Here is a 21,387-nt window from a genome sequence, read left to right as displayed (position 1 = left end):
TCCTAACGTTCACCATCTCATCACGTCAACTTCACCTTCATTAGAACAATCCTAACCTAATCTTTAGGTTAACCTCATCACCCCTCATCTTTGTCACCTTTTATGTCTTCTTAAAAATCACCCTATCAACCCTTATTTACACCCCCATAATCAGTCCCAGTATCCCCTGTTTAGAGTACAGAAAGTTCAGTTTTAAACGTAGAAGTAGTAAAATACAAAGAAATCAATGAAAATGACGTACTAATCTTTTACCACGATATCCGAACAGAAAGAAAGAAAGAGAAGATGGAGGGGGGGGGATTAGGTAAAGAAAAAGAGGAGGTGGAACGCGTTGTTTCAACCAAGCACGTCGCCTTCCTGGAAGGCAAACACGAGTCGCTGATATAATTAGTAGCACGCGTGTCGACGCTGCCGAAATATGTTTTGCTTTCAGTTTTTGCGGAAATAAAGAACTAAACTTACTTACTTACTATAATACTTCTTGAAAAGTTAACCAAAATTATTTTCTGTTTAAATGAAACATCGAAAAATTATAACAAACAAATTTATCGACAAAGGAAATGAAATTCTTTCATATTTTATGTTTAATCATAAATTTTCAATGTACTTCATATTATTCTTTGTTAGTGTGTTTTGTTATTATTATTATTATTAAAAATTAAAATAACATAGAAGTGTCAATTTTGTATTATTGTTTTAAATGAGTGTTTCGAAATGTAATCTTATTTGGTGTCTGATTTTGAAAATATTTTTCATTTAATTAAAAAATGGGGATAAATTAAAAATCAAAGGACATGGTCGAAAGAAATGTAAAAAAGATCCGATTACAGGATGATCGTAATTAAAAGAAAATAAACAAGAATCTAACACGCGAGGAATAACGCTCATTTCAGAATACCACATCTTCAGAGTAATTTGTATTTCTTTTTTTTTTTCTATTCAACCAATGGAAAGAACAAAGTACTCTATTAAAAAATACAAGAGATGGAAAAGTAAGCAGAGGACACATTGTAACTCACGATATTTCATTCACCATACGATTCCGCGAAATTCTTCTGTTCAAAGACATCAAAGGAAACTAAACCGGATGTCCGCCTGAGTACAAGAAATCTTATAAGAAAGTAAAACAGAAGGACAAACTTGGAATACAAAAAAAAAAAAAAAATAAGAGAAAGTTAAAGAGAATGAAGAAAAAAAACAAGAAAAGAAAAGAAAAGAAAACAGAGAGATAGCTAAGTAGAAGTAACGAAGGACGTTTAAGTGGAAGAAAAAAGAGGATAGAAAAAAAATAAAATAAAAAATAAAACAAAAACGTAAAAAAAAAAAAAAAACAGGAGCATAAAAATTCAGCCGAGTTACTCGAATTCATCCAGGACTTGTCCGCCGGCAAGTACGACATAAGTCACCTACTAAATTAGTGGGTAAAGGGTGGTGCATAATTCAGCTCGAGTTAATTGGCGAGCGTTTTCACGCCAGCCGGCAGTCTGTCAAAGAGGCTACAGTTTACAGTCTGTGAGTCGACAAACGAAGAAGAAGAAGAATAAGAAGAGTGGAGAGTAAAGCTGAGAAATCTCATCGTTGCTGAAGTTCTATGACTATGCTGAGAGAGAAGAGTAGAAGAAGAAGAAGAAGAAGAAGAAGAAGAAGAGGAAGAAGTTCCAAAAGCACAGAACCCATGCACACTTATAAATACTGCAGAAAAGAGAGTGAGTGTATGAAAGATGGAAACAGAAATAAGAAAAAGACCCCCAAAAAAAAATGAAAGATTAGAAAAAGAGATATGGTAGAAAGAAACAAACAAAAACAAAAGAGAATCAAGATGGTGACGATTGCTAAACCGAGGACGTTAAGACGCTTCATTAGGAACCACAGAAGTATGACTTACTTTAATCGACTAAGTCGAATTTTGGCATACTATAACGAGCATGATAAAAACGTAAATATTATAATTATACAGGAAATATTATATCCTAAAGCTAATAATAGGGATAGTGTAAAATTAAACTTAATATAAATGGAAGGTGTATCCAAAAAAGGAGAATGATTCTAAACTGTATCATCAATGTTTCATATTTCGTGACTAGAAAATTACTTAACATTATTTTAAATTATTTACTAATTTGTATATATACTGTATTTCATTTATTTTACATGTTAAGTGTGGTATATAGATGAACTTTATGATACATAACCTTTTTTGTGTGTGTGGTTATTACAATTTTGTTAAATAGTATTAACATAATATTAACTGTATTTAATTTATTTTACATGTTAAGTGGAACATGACTGAAGTTTATGATACATAACCTTTTTTGGTTATTAGATTTTTGTTAAATAGTATTTGTATTTAATTTATCTGACATGTTAAGTAAAACCTGGATGAAGTTTATGATACATAACCTCTTTTGATTAAATAGTATTAAAATAATATTACTGTAATAATAATTATTGCAAACATTAAAAGCTCTTAAATCTGTTTAGAAAATGAATTATAAAATGTTAAACGTTGAATAACGTTTGAATCATTTTTCATTGTTATTTTTTATTGAAGAATTGTTGAAATTAGATGGATCATAGATCGATAAGATCAAGATGATCTAAATCGGTAGAGAACGTTAGTAGTATCCATGACGATCATAAAATATCGTCGACGTCTGCCTTTCCGATTTGTGGCTCTGGTATCGAATGTTTGATGCAGCCGCGTCTTCTTCGCCGTAGGTCCGGATGCTGCGGGCTATCTATTGTTCCTGAATAAACCATTGCATGGCCGAATACGAAGGGCAGGTTGTAACTCTTCGACTTCCCTCGCGATTACTCGAAAAAGTCGTTTATATGTTCCCTCCGTCTTCTTTAAACGATATTCTTTTGAATCCACACACAATTCGATTCAAAATAAACCTTTTTTTTTATATGAAGTAGTAGTCATAACTTACAATTAGATACTTGAACAATAGACTCCAAAGTGGGATCATCAAATCAAATTTTTTTCTATGATTAAAATCAATTAGAATCAATAGATTTAATTTTTACAGTTAAATAAATGTCAAGGAAATAGACAAGAAATTAATTAACATAACCTCACTTATCAATTAAATTAAATTACATGAAACTGGATTAATAATTGATAATACCTAATAAATAAATTAAAATAAAATATAAAGGGATTGAAACAAATAGTCTGATTCCAAAAAAAAAGAAACTGCTGAACCTACATAACCTCAATTACAAATTAAATAGAAATAAATAAAATATATAGAATAAATGTAATAAAGTAAGTGAAATTCTGAAAGGAAGAAAAAAGAAAACAGTAAAAAAGAAATACGTGTCGTAACGTTTTCTGCTTTAGTTTCTAAGCAAACGTCCTTGCTTCGAAGCAAACGATCTATCATCGGAGAGCAACGAAAAGTTTGACGCAACGTCAAAGGCCCCGGAGGAGCCCGTTAATTTTTCACGTCGTTTCACTAGTAGAAGAAGAAGAAGAAGAAGAAGAAGTAGAAGAAGAAGAAGTAGAAGGGACAACGTTCATCGTTGGTTCTCCCTTCTTTTCTTGGGGTCTTCTCTTTTCTCGTCATCGTCATCGTAGTTCGTTGTGTAGTCGTCGGTCGTCGGCTGGTATATACACGCCATCTTTCTGATCCGCGTCGTCGACGCGGCTGGTCCAGCAAGTTGTCTCGACTTTGCCATTCATTATTCACCTCCTACACGTATACGCTACCTTTCGACATACGGGATACGCGTTATCCTGACTTGGAGAAGCAACGCATGCGTTGCTGAGAGATACCGCGTGCGTTCTTTTTTTTTCTTTTTTTTTTTCTTTTTTCTTGTCTTTTTTTTTTTTCTTATATAAAACTACATTGCGGTGTGAGCAAGTAACAGTGACAAGCAATTTCTTTTCTTTCGCAGCATTTTCATTTCATCTTTGTTTCTTTTACACTTTTTTCTTTTTGTTTTTTTTTTGTTTTTTTTTTTTTTGTAATAAAAAGAAGAAAATATTTTCCTTTGAAATTTCTTTTTTTAATTGACATTCGATGTACAAAGTAGAGAATATTATTAAATTGTTCAAATAATTATGATTTAACATTATTTAATCAAATGCTATTGTATAATTCTAAAGTTTAACAGTACGTTATTGTAATAACAGTGATAAGCAGTTTCTTTTCTTTATAAATTTCTTCTTTTTTTGGTTTTGTTTTAGTAGAAGGAAGTTCAATTATTTTGCTATTTTTTTGGTTGTTATTGTATGTATGTATTTTATTAAATTTAAGATTATCGTGATTAGGCCCTGACATACTAATAAAATTGGATTTTCAATGTGTCCCAAAAATATTATTTAATTTAGCTCAACCAAAACAGTTCTGTAAGCCAAAAAACAGAACGAATTATTTATTTACATTGCTCGATATCGATTAATGGGGTTGACTTATAATAATAGACACACAATAATTATTATTATTAATGAAATAATAAATTATTAGTTTTGTATAGTATAAGAAAAGTAATATCTACCAGGTGTCATTAAATTGAGTACTATTGCTCAATCTTAAAGTTAACCTTAAAATTTATTACAAGAATATAAATCAATTATTAAATAGTACATAAAAAATAATTATAATTAATTTCTTTCCATATTTTGGCAGGCCTGACTCGCGATTAGAATTTTGTTTGAAAAAACATTGTTTTTTGTTGTGAAAAATAGCAAAAATTAATTTAATCACCTTACAATACTTCGACTCATATTTTTGATTGCAACTTTGGCTCGAATTTTTCTGAATTAAATCTTACAAAATAAAAAATTCATCTAATCCTGAAAAAATAACATATTCAAAATAATACTGTACATCAATATAAAACTATAATGTAATAATACAATCAAATAACTCTCATAACCTCAATTTATTATCTTTTTTGTGTTATTAAATTATCAATAGAAAAAAACAACTGTTAAATTATTAATATATATAATAATAATAATAATATATTAATTATATAATAAAGCAATAAATTATTATTATTTTTTTGGTAAATATATTTAAATCTATAGAATATGATTAATGATATTAAATCAAATAATACAATCCCCAAAGTTACAAAATATTCCGACAATAGGTAACTAGCTTGGTAATATCAACGAAATAATTATTAACGAGCTTTATATACGAAGCGGAAAATGAAAAAAAAAAAAAAAAAAAAAATTCTATTATCCGTTAATATCTTTGCCTACGACCCAGTTAATTACCATACGTTAATTATCATGGCATTAAAACACTGCTGGCAGCTTATATACCGGGTTACCTTTCAAAGTACTTGAAAGTAAAACAGAAAGAGAGAGAAAGAGAATGTTTCATACACAAAGTATATAAACTTATATCTATCGGTATATACATATATATACAATAAGTATATTGAATATATATCACACTAAGAAAATTACCATCCCCTAACACACACATACACCCTCTCTCTCTCTCTGTCTCTTTTCCTATACATCTTTCTCTTTCTATCCTTCGTTACTTCACCGTCCACCCCTTCGCGTATTTACGAGGCGAACTTTGCTTTAACTTCGCCGATGTTTTAACTTTATCGCGACCAAAGTATGATTTTACGAGAGGCCGCGGGCTAAATATGCCCGCGTCGTAAAATTAACGGCGTTTCCATAAAGGAATCCGGTGCTTGCGTTGAAACTCGATAAAGGCCAATAAAGCATCACCGCGCGTACCACGTTTAACCAAGTTTTATCGTCCCTCTTCCACTTCTTCCTCCTCTTCTTCTCCTTCTTCTTCTTCTTCTTCTTCGTCCTCTTCTGCTTAAAAGTCAACCAAGGTGTCCGAAGTATCGTCAGATTATTATTATTATTTTTTTTTTTTACTTCTTTTATGGTTAATAAGCTTAACGCGATATTGAAATAATGTTTCAAAGTTTAGAATGTGTGATATATGTTGTGTTTTGTGAACTTATTTTTCATCGATCGATTATATTGAAATTTGAAAATTCATTTCGAAGAAGTAAATGACTAGGATATATTATATTATTGATATTATTAAATAAATAATAATTATATTAATTAATACTCATGAATATATAGAATCATTTTAATATAATTGCAAAATAAGTTTGAAGTTTAATTAGTCAAGATCAACGACCGCGTATCTGAATCTTCCAAGAATCTTCAAACATTCCTCATTTTATTTCTGATAAGATTACCATAATTCCAAAACCACATAATTCCCTTCAGTTTAACACCCAACCAACAATATTTGAACAAAATCCCTTTCTTCCATCCTTCTTAAAAAAGAAAAAAGCATTTAACTTCTGATGCAGAAAATAAACTTCTCATTTGAAGAAGAAAAAAAAAGCTACAAACTCCTATTAAATAGTCCATGAAAGATTGTAGCAAATGACGATGTTGATTGCTACTTCTAATGGGTGCTATTTTGAATGAATTAAAATGAAAACAAAAAATGATGGTAAAATAATGTTTTTAAGATTGCGATAACGTATGCTGTGATGTTAAAATGTACCTAATGATTACCATAGACATTTTTTTGTTCTTTCTAAACGTAAATTAAGGTAGCTATGAAACTAACATTCTCCCATACCGATTGCAAGTAAGATAATCTTGTCTTCGTAAGTGCCGTTGAACATGATCGTTTTACAACTGGACTACCAACAACATCGGCCCGTTTACTGAATCGTTTATATGCTTCGCACTTCTATACAGAACACAAAGTGAAAATAAGGTATTTCTATGTACTTCTACGTTTAGGTATATATCTAAAACCTTTTCTTTTTTTTTCTTTTTTATTTCATTTCTTCCTCCCTCTCAACCATTGTGGTATCTTTACGGTCACGTAAAACGACTTTAACGTGCGATTGCAGTAGCATTTGAGTATGCTAACGACGTTCCGACGTTCAAATGGTATTTGTTATACTTCATTATTATTTGCCATAGATAGGTACTTCATTTGTGAAGTATGGAATTGTTTGTGTGTGTATGTGTGTGCAGATTTATTAATACTTTTATTAAATTATATACAATATTTTTGGAAAATTTATTTGGTTTTTTTTTTGGGTAAGTTTTTATCAATGCTAAGATTGATTTCATCAGAATGAATCATTTTTAATAATGTTCTTTGTATTTGTTGTTAAATCAAAAATATAGTTATTAATTGATAAAACATTTATTAAAAAATTTGATTTTGAAGAAAATCCAAATTTTATTATTCGCCTAACTTTTGGATAAGTTTGTGTAACTGTAAAATATTTTAGTTTTTTATCAGCAACAGAATAAAGTTACGTTTCATTTACCTTTTTCATGGTTTTATAAATTCCCATCAAATTTATTTTAGAATATTGCACCAAATAATAAGTGAAAATTTTGTAATTAAAATTCTTACACATTTGGTGACAAGCAATGATCATCAAACGTAAATTAATCAAATAACTGATACACAGTATTCCAACAAAATTGTACTAAACCAACCAACTAAATTCCTACCATTCAATCAATTCCTTCTTCCCCCTTTTTTATTTTACTTCAACAATCACAAATATTGTTCTTTTAAAAATATCCAAATAATTAGACATTTACTTGAATCCAAACTGATCATCTAAACATTAATCAAACAACATGTACACAGTATCCCAACAAAATTGTACCATACCAACCAACTAAATTCCTACCATTCAATCAATTCCTTCTTCCCCTCTTTTTTTTTTTTAACTTCAACAATCGAATACAATAATCACAAAAATTCATTGACAAAAAATATATACATTTACTCAAGTTAGAAACGAGGAAAAGGAAACATTCAAGAGATGTATCGAATAAGTTAGAAAGATCTAGGTTGGACGGATATAAAAGGGATATAATACGATGAAGTGGGGAGGAGGGGACAGAAGCAAAGCAAGTAGAAAGAAAGAGAGAGAGAGGGCGAGTTCTACAACCCTTTGAAAGTTTATGCCGATTCAGGAACGAGTTGATTCATGAAGACGGGATGGACCTCCTTGGGATCCGCGGCTCGGTGCCCCCAAGGTCTTGGCGGGTGGTCTCCAAGCTTGATTTCTTGTTTCCTCCACTGCGACCGATCGGTTCGCAACCTACGTTCCTCTGCTATCTTTCTCTCTTTCTTATTCACTTTCTATCTATCTTTATCTTTTTCTTTTATTTCTTTATTTCTCCTACGCTGCTTGGGGCTACTTCCTTCGTTCTGAATCGATGAGAATAAGAAAGATATAGAATGAGATGAAACGAGACCAAGCATTCCCTCTCCTCCACCCCACCCCCCCTCCCTCCCTCCTCCCTCACCCAGTTTTCTCTCTGTCCAATGTGTATACCTATAGAGATTGTCGATTTAAATGTTTACTAATAACCAGGCTTGTCCCGCAACCACCCAGAAGTCGGTCGCGCTTTGCATTTTTATAAGTACATCTAGAGGCCGGTTCCAAGAACGAGAGAACGTTTCATATTCATCCAGACTCTACGTTGGACGAATCTGAGAGAGAAAGAGAGAGAGAGCGAGAGAGAGAGAGAGAGAGATCATGGGGCCCCGTAAAACGTAAAACGGAGACTTCTTTCCTTTCCTATCCCTTTCCTTTTCTTTTCCTTTCTTATTTTCTCTTCCTCTTTCTCTCTTTCTCTCTTTCTATGTATTGTGTGGTTTTTTTTCTTCCTACGATACTCTGGCGCCTTGTATCTTCTCAACAGTATAATTTTATCGTAATGATATCTTTGTATTTTATTGTTATTCAAATATTATTTCATTTGTAACAAATGTTTTTTGGGTATTTTTTTTTTTTATGTGTGTTTTTAATTGAATTGTATTTTTTGTTTTTTTGTTTTTTTTTAATCATTGTGTAGTACCTTTTATTCTAGTAAGTTTCTAATATTATAAATAATATATTAATTATAATATTTATATATAAATAATATTTTATTTTTATTTGTTGATTTAATAATGTTTTTTTTTTTCATTTCTTATTAGAATTTTTTCAATTACTTAGAAATAATCTTTATTTAATATAATATTTAAAATATAATAATTAAATTATACTTACTCTTCTTAAAATTTGTATTATTTAAAAAAAAATTAACTTTTCATTATTTTTCTATATAATAATTTGTTCAATTTAGAATACAATTTTGTCAAATGTTTCAATTATTTTATCCATATTACCAATTTTTATTTTCATTTTTTTTTTTTTGTATCATCCTACTTAATTCAATATTATTTCCATTACTATTTAATTTATTTGTTAATTTAATAAAATTATTCGTATAAAATATTTCATCTCCTACAAATATTTGTCTATTTTTATATTTTCATCGAAAATTTTGTTGTAAAATTAATTAAATAATTTGTTTAAAAAATAATATTCACACAACTTACCCTCGTATCTCTTGATAGAATTTTTATTAATAAAAAGGTTATAGGGGAAAAAAAAAAAAAGAAAAAATATCGGAGGATGTGGAATTATGATGAATTGTTCATGAGTTAGAAATATTGAGTGAATAAATCTCTCTCAAAATTTGTTTTTTTTTTTTTTTTTTTTTTACTTTTTTTCGTAATGATTCATTTATTGCGAAAAGACACAGTCTGCGCTCGTTGGCTGCCAATGTGGCACCGGGTTTATGAGCCGCGTGAAATTTTGTTGACACGAATGACTAAAAGGTGATGGCAATCGTTCGCTCTCGACATGACACGATATGTTTTCTTTTTTTATTTTTTATATTTTCTTTTTTTGTGTTTTTTTCATTTTTATTATTTTTAACAACCATTAAGCCCTTTTTATTACGATCCATCGTAATTTGAATTTTTTCTTTTTATTTTCTTTGCCACTTCTTTTGTTTTTTGTTTTTTTTCTCATTTCGAAATATTAATTTTCTTTTTCTTTTTTATTTATTTGTTTTTTTTTTTTTTTTTTCATCATACACGTAATAAAAAGGGCGTAATGGTGATCTCAATGTTGAGGGGGAAAAAAAATCGCGAACGGAATCCATACCTCGTCACGATCGACCGAGCCGACGCGAATAGATGATATAAACATTGCGATAACAATAATAATTAATCATAATAATAATATTAATAATTCATAATAATAATAATAATAATAATTCATAATAATCAATGACGATGCACGATGACGATTGTGATGACGGTGAGGATGATTTTAATGATGAGGATGATCATCGGTACGAATAATATGATCTCCGCTGTGATATAATAATAATAATAATAATAATAATAATAATAATAATAATAATAATAATAATACGCAATAATATTAAAAATAATAATATTAATAATAATAATATTAATATGAAATAATAATAATAATAATAATAATAATAATAATAATTGTGTGTACCTACTCTACATACAATACATACACTGGCCGGACGCTCTCTAATAGGCCATCTCTACTATTTACAAACGCATAAATAATAATATTATCGTCATATGTTTATGTATATTTATATTTATATTTATATATATATATATATAATATTTATATATAATGTTTTACTATCAAGTCAGTACTAGGATAGTTTTACCATGATATCCGTAAATATCTTTACGGATATATCAGGACTACTATTTTTCTCGTTGATCAAACACAACCGAATTTGAACAGGTCAAGGATTTAGGATCGGGAATGAGGAATTAGGGATTAGGACTGTTCAAAGCGGGATAAAAAGGGTTGCCAAATGTGAAGAGTTATACTCCAATGTCGTTCACTGTACACTAATTACAAGATTGTAGTCTGTCATTATTGTCGGACACACCAGAGCACAGCACACGTTCGTCGCTAAAGGACAAAATTTTAGCGACTCTATTTAATAGTCTTAAACGTTTTTTTTTCTTTTGTTTTTTTTTTCTTTATGTTCTTTCATTCATTATAATATTTGTAATCGTTATTATTTCGTTCGTTAAATCAAAGAGTTGACACACCTATTTAGACGTCGAATCACACACGTCCAGGAGATTTGAGCTCTTGACTTGGTGGTAAGGGACCTGATGGATGAGGTGAATGATCCGAGCCACCCGATGATGCCGTCGATGATGACGAAGGTGAGAGACCGGATGATGCCGTTGTAAGCATAACTGTTGGTCCTGTAATAACACCGGTAGCTTCTCCATTGATGGAAAAAGGTTTGGCGTTACCAGCGCCAGTTATTGACGATGAGGATGACGTTAATATACTTGGAGCTGTTGATGGTGGCATAACACCTCCTAAACCACCAAGAGTTCTCGAGTAACTCTCCAGCAAAGACATGTCTCCAGAACCAAGATGAGATGCCCCGTAGAAGTTTCGATAGAAGTCCGGATGAGGCCTTACGAATTGAGTACCTGGATGCATCACTGGGTGCAACGGATGATGATGAGGTCGTAAACGGTTTGCCAATGGACTCACTAATTTTCCAGGTACACCCCCAGAACCACCACCACCACCACCTCCGCCACCCCCGCCACCTCCACCTCCAATGCCACCACCCGTTCCACCATAAGGTGACGTCAAACCCGTCATCGTCGTTGGATTTGGACTCTGCTGTTCACCATCCTTACTTGCCATGTCTGCCAACGACCAAATCCTTGGTTTTGTCGTAACTGGATTACCCGTCGACGGTGCACTCGTACTTGGTGGTAAATGGTGATGTGCACTAGGTGACGTACTTTCAGGTGATGGGTGACGAAGCAATCGATTATGACTTGATGCTAAATACGCTGGATGCTGAAGTTGTAAAGGATGCCTTGGTTCTCGTTGATCGTACAGACATTCCGGACTATCCGGACCACTATCCGCACGGGACTCACTCCATTCACTCTCCGTTCTACCCTGTGCACCAGCTGGACCACCACTTGTACCATGCAATAAGTCCAATCTGTGAGCTGGCCGTTCACCATCCTCGCTTGAACCCGTACCCGAATCTTTAGAATCTGTAATTTAACGAACAAGCCTTCCTTTACGACAATGTTTTCCTAGTTTGTTTTCTTTATTGTTGGGTTCATTGGAATGGAGTTAAATATACCGAAAAGTTCTGATAACTTTGCGAGTTCTTTAAGTTAACATTTTTAAATATATTTTTATACTTCATGACAGAAAATAAAATTACTTTAATATCCAAATATTAGAAATTTTTAGGTTAGGTAAGTTAAATTTACTATTTATAATATGATGAATAATTGCATTTATCAAGAAAATATTTTATTTGGTTAATAATTAGTTTATCAATGAAATAAAATTATTGAACAATTAATTAAGTTATGATATCATTGTGTGTTAAAAAGTTAATAAATTTGAAGTTTTTTATATGGAACCTGTCATGACATGTTCTTGAAAGTTATGAAAGCTCATGCAATGCAGAACTTTTTGATAGACTTTAATAAAATTCGTAACATAAGTATAACTCACCGAGACGATCCTTTTCATCGACACTCTTCCTACCGCTATCGTCATCCTCATTATTGTTATCCTCATCTTCTACTCTGTTACGTGGTTCCCACGTCATTTTATTTTCCTTTTTCAATCTCCTTCGTGCATTCGCAAACCACGTTGATACTTGCGTTAACGTCATCTTCGTGATTATAGCTAACATAATCTTCTCACCCTTAGTTGGGTAAGGATTTTTCTTATGTTCGTTAAGCCAAGCTTTCAACGTACTCGTAGTTTCTCTCGTTGCATTTTTCCGCCTTTGACCATTCAAATCAACTGCATAACTGTAACAATTAAAACAGAACACAGTGTTCCCATTAAATCTTCTGATTTCGATTTATTTTTTTATACGAGGAGGTTTATATCAATAGATTATTGTTGAGTACATTTTATTTTGATAATTTACAGTGGTACTAGGATTCATTTTTTTTATGTGTTATTGAGATATATTTTTAATATTACACGTATAAATAATATTTTCAATTAAATAATTTAATTTGGAATTGGGTGATAAATAATTTAACATATTTTCAGATCTTCTAAAATATGTTATACAGGTATGAAACATTAAAAGTTATAGCCTATGATAATTTGGGTAATGCAATTATAATTTATAAAATTAATAAAAAATTAATTATTTTTTTAGGTATGTTTCCAAGTATTCCAAATACTCAACAGATCAGATATACTTTTGTTATAACAAAATATACAGATACCAAAATACTGAGACTACCCAAATTATTATTTGCAATAACAAATGCCATTCAAATTTACAAAAGATATATTTTAAATCTAGCATTTTATATTTTAATTTCTAACACCTTAAATAATAGATAGAATTCAAATGATATCCTAAAATAATTCAATAAACTACTTAAACTACTTCAAGTAACTCAAAAATAATCATCAATCATCCTTTTAATACCAACAAAGATCTAACAATAATCTAACCACCCTATATAAACCAAATCACACCCGATCTAATAAAATCCTAAGCCCATTAGAAATTCTAACAAATAACTCAACTAATTATCCACATAAGTACTTATAAAATCAACCAAAAGTTACGAAGAGGCTAAACTAAATCAGATTGAAATTATATATATATATATATATATATATATATATATATATATATATATATATATATATATATATATATATCGTAAATAAAAAACAAAACTCCTTTCTTCCTTAAACACCCCCACCTTATCCTCCTCCACCTCCTCTTTCCTCCCTTCTCCTATAAGTTCCTTAATTGGAACGTGGTTACGATCGTACGAGTTATCCGTTTATTAAGCTATCCGATCGTTAAGAGTCTTCATCGTCAGAATGATACGCGTGACCCGGATACAACCAGTGTCTGGAATACAACCACAAGGTTGAGAAAAAAGGAGATAAAGACTCTCTTTTGCAGTTGTAGGAGAAGATGAATAAAAAAAAAAAAAAGAAAAAGAAAAATAGGAAGAGTAGTTCTGGAATCACCGCGGAAGCTTCGTGTCGGGAAAACTTATCCAATCGTGAGGCTCGTTACGCCTTCGCGAGTAGCGTTATAAAAGTCTGAGTCCTGCTGTGGTCCTTGGTTAGAAAGGGAACGGGTGAATAAGTGAAAGAAAAAGATAAAGATAGAGATAGAGATAGAGATAGAGATAGAGATAGATAGAGCTATAAGCGGGAAGGTACTACTTTCATCCAAAGAGCAGATCTCTATCTAACGGTTTAAGCTCTTTCCTTTCCATCCTAAAAAAAGGAGAAGAGGTGTCCTCTGTCCTTTTCCCTTTTTCTCTCTTCTTCTTCTTCTTCTTCTTCTTCTTTTTGTTCACTCTTTCTCTTTCTATATATCTGTCTCTTTCTATGGGGTTTTCTTTTTTTTTTTTTTGGGTCTCTTTTGCTTTAGTCGTCTGCCTCACCCAGTCCATCCGGAGAGACCGACCCTCTAGGATCCCATTACTAAAAGACTAACCCTTATCAAAGATTAAACTTTGGTATAACTGCTGAATCGACGGGATCGAAATTAAATTTTCCAGCGTCGGGGAGACCTTCCCAACCTCTTCAGATGCTTCTTCCTCGATCTTTCTTTCTTTCTTTCTTTCTTTCATTCTTTCTTTCTTTCTCTTTTTATCCTCGAGAAAACGTTTTTCTTTTTCCAACCGATAAGAGCACCACCCAAGGGAGATCAGACGCGACGACGACGACTTCCAACTTGAAAACTCTAAGTACTCTAACGGGTTTTTCAACGAAGATCTTTTACTACTCGTGTGATCTTTGTTTCTTTATCTTTCTTTCGTTTAGTTTTTTTTTCTTTTATTTTTCTATTTTTTCTTTTTTTTTTCATCGTTGTAAATCTGATGAGGTTATATATCATTGATAGCATTTTCATGTTTTTTCTGATAAATGATTTTATTTCGTTATTATTTCAAGAAGTTTATTTTTTTTTATTAATTTGGACATTTAATTTCAATCATATAAGAAAGTTATTGTATTTTAACTTATGAAATTTATTAGAGAGACTACTGTAAAAGTTTTCATTTATTTTTTAAACTTCTATTCTCTCTTTATTTAATTAGAAATAAAATTGAAGATAATTGTATCGTGGTTGATCAAATTTTGAAAAAATTGACAAGAAATTATTGATTTGTTTCAAAAAATATTCTGTAAGATTGTAAAACGAATTTTTACAAATTTCCAAATCTCCATTTTCTTTTATTTTATCTCGAAAAAAATAATATATATAATTACCATTATTTATTATTAAATAAAATAAAAGCAATTACCCATTTTTTCTTATTATTACTTAAACTCAGCCATAATTAATTTGATATGAAATAATTTAATAGAAGATTTTAACAGAAATAAAAGAAATAAACTAAAACAATAAACTTTCATCAATTATATTTATAAAAAAAGGGTATTAAAATATTTTCATATATCCAACAATAATAATAATACTTTATCGAGAACAAACAGCTATTTCTTTCTCTTTTACAATTGACCATTTTATTTATCTATATTTTTTATATTTTATTTTAGATGGTTTTGTTTGAAAGTACGAAAAGTACCGAGACGGAAAAAAAAGATAGAAAGAAAAAAACGACCGAGGATTTATTCCATTTCAGAGACATCGAAAAAGGTAGCCAACCAACCAACCAACCAACCAACCAGCAAGCCAGCCAGCTACGTCACGGCGCGTCGCCATTATTGAGCTTTATTTTCACCCTGCGGAACGACGACGTGTGGGTACAGAAAGAACCAAAAAAAAAGTAGGAAAAGTAAAAGGAAAAAAAAATAGAAAGAGAATTCGAATGTGAACGCCAAGCGTGCCCGATGTTGCACGATTCGGTGACTAAAAAGAAACGAAGAAGAGGAAAAGAAGAGTAGAAAATAAATGGAAAGGGGGAGGATATGCAAGGTCGGAGTTGGGAAACTTTGAGCAACAAAACTATGCAACACCAACCCTGGGGTAGATGAAAAATTAATCAAAACTGTCACTCATCAAACTCTTCTTTCTTACAAAAATATAAAAAAAAAGAAAACTGAATAATCCCATAAACAAATCTATCTACCAATTTCTATCTTTCACCAGGTTTTAGGTTAAGTTAGATAGAAGCAATCGTAGGCAGATAAAAAGATGGTAGAAAAGGGTAGGATTCAGAACGGATTCTAAATACGAGTTCTCTAAACATTTCAATTTGACAAACACCAGCACCAGCACCAGCACTGGAAGCACCATTGGCCATTTTTATATCCGATACACATCTCTTTCTTTTCAACCTATACTGGAAAAAAATCTACCCAAACATTGAAAACGTCACGTATACTTGAATCACCCTATTCTCAATCCAAGTGTGTTATATCTATCCGTGCAGTAACTAGGGTTACCGTAAAAAGGTAGGAAAACGCACACGCGTGTGTCGTGACTGATACGTTTCCTACATTGAGAGACTAGACAGAGACGGTGATGAAGAATGGAAAGAGAGGAATACAGTAGTTAGCTAGCCCAGCTAGCTACGAAACGAACAGCCTGGGATCGTTGAAACCAAGAGAAAAAGAAACAAAGATAGAGAGAGTGGGGAGGAAAAAAAATGAGAAAAAGAGATCAAAAAAAAAAAAAAAAGAGGAAGAAAAGAGTAAAAGAGAAAGAAGGTGGAAGGACCGAGAGGAACGAATAGGAGGTGTAGGGTGGGTGAGCAGGTTGGTAGGATTGTAGGAGGAGGGTTGGGGGAGGGATGGCTTAACCCCAGTCTGTTTGCGAGGAGCAAATGGCGTTCTGCAGTTATTTTAAAATTCAGTCGGGGTGGCACGGGGTGCGGATCGGATTAAAAAATCAGAGTGGAAGCTTGTTTCTCATGATAACAGCCAGCCAGCCGCCCCCGAGAGCGGCAACTGCTGCTTTCTCCCGATTTCTCCTCCTCCACCTCCTCCTCCTACTCTTCTTTCTCTTGCTCATCCACCTCCTCTAACTCCGACAATTCTCTATATCTCTACCTCTGCCATTCGCTTTTGCTCTCTTTCTCATTTTGTCTCTTCTTCCTTTTCCATACCCCGTTCACTTCACCTAACTCACCCTCTCTCTCTCTCTCTCTCTCTCTCTCACTCTTTCAATGCACATTGTTCCTGTCGCTTCTATATCTACCTTTCTCTGTTTCCTTCTTTCTCACCCTGAACCCTCAATCCTCAGTCCTCACAACCGCTCACTCTCAGTCGTTTTCGGCACGGTTCCCTCAATCTATCTTTCACCCAACCATTGCCATTCTCGATATCACCAACGTCACCACCAATACTAACCCACTCATCGTCATCGTACTCTGTTTTAAATACAACGAATATATATATTTGTCTTTATATGTGTGTATGTGTATATGAGGGTTTGTTGGTATATGTCAAACGACTAAAATGCAGCCACGTTGTATTGAGTTATATACAAATGGGGATTGTACACGTTTACCCACTAATGTCTTTGTACATCTCTCTATACTCTCTACAGATCACTTTAGTATATGTTTATGTATCACTATAGTTATTCTCCCTTCTCGTTCACTATCTTCCTCTTCGTTTGTGTATATGGGTGTGTATGTAGGTAGATATACATTTATATATGCGTATCTTGCGCAACCCCTTTTCTTCTCATGCGCGAAGTGATCGCATCAACTGCTTGCTTGTTTCCATGGCGATTGCTAATCGGGCCGTACTCAAAGTTCCCTCCTCCTCGTACAACTCAGTTTCCAGACTCGTCTACCCGTTTATTCCGTCCCTCCTATTCTATACTCAAACACCATTTACTGTCCCCGACGATTTTCCTTTCCTTCCTTTGCCTTTTCCTCTCGTTGAATTCCCTTACTGAAGGGAAGATTGTTTATGGAAGTAATGTAATTGTAAGTTATTGGGATGTAACGATAAATGATATATGATGGAATTGATAAATTTATTTGCATTTGGTATAGAAAATTGTTAATTGTTTATACTAAATTTTTTAGGGTAATATATCTAATTTCAAAGTAATCGTGAGTTATTGAGTTTCAATGATTGGTTGTTTATGTAGTAAATTGTATTTTAAATATAAATTAAATTAATTTAGTTTCTTATCATTGCAACATAATTTTAGATTAATTTAATACAACAATTTTGTATAGTAAATATTTATTCTAAATTATCGAGTCATAATTTTAGCTTATGTATATGAAAGAATTCAAAATACATTTAATATAAATTTGATCAATGTTTTGTATATACAAATTTCAATCGTAATTATTAGTTAACCACAAACATATACAAAACTTTCCAGTCCTTTAGCAAAATCGTCAATTTAAATGATAAAAACCACTAAAAATAATAACCGAACATTAAAACTACAATTTTAAGTGGTAATACAAATAAAAAAACAAAAGATAATAACGGTTGTCAAATTAACATAATTTAAAGTCACAATTACCTTATGTACATTTTGACCAATAAACAACATAATACTGCATTAAAAAACTACAAATTGCAGCATTATTTCTGCATATCGCAATGAGTATACGATATTTATGATAACAAACAAGTTTTGAACAACGTTTGAAGATTTAATCTCCTAAACAATGGTAGCATTAATGACATAGCATTCTAATAAATAATAAATAAATAACACCTAATTTACTTATATCTACATATACACATTGATACCAAAGAAATAACAAAACAACAACAAACAGCTCGTTTATCGCTTTAAGGTGCGATTTCATGCTGACGCTTGACGCTAGCTTTGAGCGTCAAATTTGACCACATTATATAATTTCGATTGAAGTGCCATCTAGATAAGAAGCAGCGTCAAATCCAATATCCAATTATTCGAAATGTCCGTGACAAATATGAAACTTTTAGTTCATAATGTACTTATACGTAACATTCATCACTATGTATTATAGTATAGCATGGATAAAAAATGGGGGTACGTTTAAAGAGGGGTAGAAACGGGTGTCACCTATCTGGAACAGTTAACGGGCAGGTGTGCGACACGTACGAGGACTCCGCCCCTCGTTACCAGTCGTAGCGAAGGGTGATACCTAAATGTTCCTATATCTATATCTATCTTTCTCTCACTCTCTCTCTCTCTCTCTCTCTCTCTCTCTCTCTCTCTCTCTCTCTTTCTCACTCTTTCATTCACTATCTTATTCTCTTTCTCCTACCATTTTTTTTTCAACGTATTCTCTGACCCTCCTTTACTTTTTTTTTACCTAGGGTCATGGGTTTTATCAGCACGAAAGTGTAGCCATTTCGGTTTAGGCGCCATCTTCTTTCGATATACTTGCTCGCGCGCGCGCGCGCACACATTTGTGTGTGTACAAATGGGTGTGGGTTTAGGCATAGAATAATGGGAAACCATGCTTATTTTTTCTACTTTTTTATTTTTTTTATTGTCTTTTTCATTATCTCTATCTTCTTTCTTTCCATTTACTTTTCTCATGCTTCGTTTGGAGTTTAATCAACCGCGAAGACATGCCAGGCCCTTTTTTTCTATGGTTTCTTTTTTCATCCATCGTACCGCCTTCTTTTGGTACACACCGCTCGATACGATTGTCGGTAAATCCTTTGTGGAATTTAATGCCAATTAATCGGGTTATTATAGGCCTTACTTAGTAATATTTGATTGATTGATTGATTGATTGATATATAATCAGGTGTTAAAATTATTTGTATTATTTTTTTAATCGATAATTAAGGGCCCTTATAAATTTTCCCATATTAAAAATACCAATCTCGCATTTTGTCAAACCTTTAACACTCATAAATCAGTTAGGTATTACAAGAAAGAAAAAAATGTGGAATAAATAAATAAGAAAAGAAAGTAATTGTGAACACAAATGTGAACAGGGTTGCTAAGAGTAGAAATATTGCATCGAAATAAAAATACTTGGAAAAAAAGAAATGAAAACTGAAATAAAAAAAACTAAACGTGATAATCATTAAAGCAGAAAGAAAGAAAGAAAGAAAGAAAGATAAATGGAGGAGAAGTTCCTTCGATTACCATAGCGTCGTGTTACGATCATGCGACAAAGAGTAAAGTAGAGTAGAGTAGAGAGAGTAGAAAACGCGGTTTGTGCTCTTACAGTTTACACGACGCGACGTGGATATATCCAGTGACTGTAGAGACGTTTATATATGTGAACCTATGTCGTCACACTTAGAAACCCATGGAAATGCTTTAGACGCACTTTAGTGAGAAGATTGAAAGAGACAAAGAGAGAAAGAGTAAAGAGTTAGTTTTGTCACCATGCTGAATGTTGCTTGTGTTTCACATTTGAATCATTTTATTACCAGTTGTTTGCAAACTGACTAATCGATCGATCGTAAACCTCTTCTCATATACAAAGAATTTTCTTTATGTATATATATATATTTGATGATTGATATATGTGTTCGTATATGGTTTGTGTGGTGTGTATGTAGGTTATGTTTGGTATTTGTTGGTTATGTTTGGCGTGTAATGTATATGGGCATATATACATGGTAATCTATTTGATGTATAAGTGATGTACACGTTTGTGTAATATGCTATGTGTATATGTATGTATGGGATTGTTAGTAGTATGTGGTTTGTAGGTTATATATATATGTAAATGAGTATAGATTTGTGTATGTATTGGGTGTGTGAAACATATGAGATTGATACTTTGAATCTTTCTCTATCACTCTTGAAGAAATGCATGTACATCTTTCTCTGTTTCGATTACGTGTGGTCCTGCTGTAAATGTCGACGCTCATGTATCAATAAAAAGAAAGAATGAAAGAAATAAAGAAATGTATATATAATACAAGTAATCTCTCTCTCTCTCTCTCTCTCTTTCTCTCTTGGATCAAGAGTCTCCAAACGAGTTTATATAAAACGTAACACACAGTGTGCTACTTTGTCATACGATCGTTTAAAATTCATCTTAGTTAGTATTACGCTTTAACCAACATTGCGTTCCAAGATTACAGTCAGAGTTGAGTTATCGCTAATCGAGATTAACTCGAGCCAGTGTTGTGCCTAGATTACGAAATTTACAACGCTCGTAATATAGTTCTCGTAATCTCCGAAAACGATCTTGACTATATCACCACTATTACTGTTATAACTATGATGGTAGTGTATGGGACTCGAGTGATTACGATTCACAAGAAAAGCATCATTTTCTATCAGATCTTTACAAAGAGACGTACAATAACATCGTATTAAACTTTAATACCATTTCACCTTATCGAACTTGTATACTTTCCTTTTTTTAAAGTCAATTCTAAAGCCGCCATATTGTATTTCGTTACGACCGCCATTATCGATCGAACGACAAATTTGATATTCGTTTATAACCGTGATAATAAATTGTATAATACAATGTAAAAATTATTTATTTAATTTTCATTTTTATTTGTCAATAATTTTAAGGTTAAGTATACACAAAGCAAAAGTTAAACAAAATTAGTTCAACATATGTCCAA

General features: G+C 32.1%; 1 protein-coding gene across 5 annotated transcripts in view; it reads right to left on the bottom strand.

The window, feature by feature from the left end:
• Positions 1 to 9,525: 9,525 nt before the first annotated feature.
• mirr (iroquois-class homeodomain protein mirror) overlaps positions 9,526 to 21,387 on the bottom strand; it is a 52,041-nt gene continuing 40,179 nt past the window's right edge. For all 5 annotated transcript variants that reach the window (XM_015321622.2, XM_089175343.1, XM_089175344.1 and 2 more), the window contains 2 exons: positions 12,412 to 12,716; positions 9,526 to 11,936 (listed from right to left, as the gene is read on the bottom strand). In XM_015321622.2, coding sequence (XP_015177108.1) covers positions 10,966 to 11,936; positions 12,412 to 12,716 — 1,276 coding nt within the window. In that variant the 3' untranslated portion in view covers positions 9,526 to 10,965. The remainder of the gene's footprint in view (positions 11,937 to 12,411; positions 12,717 to 21,387) is intronic.

The sequence above is a fragment of the Polistes dominula genome, unplaced genomic scaffold (genome assembly GCF_049000335.1).
Source record: "Polistes dominula isolate Pdom_NZ unplaced genomic scaffold, Pdom_raw_medaka contig_32, whole genome shotgun sequence".
NCBI classification, from domain to species: domain Eukaryota; kingdom Metazoa; phylum Arthropoda; class Insecta; order Hymenoptera; family Vespidae; genus Polistes; species Polistes dominula.
This window is presented reverse-complemented; position numbering and strand designations above follow the sequence as displayed.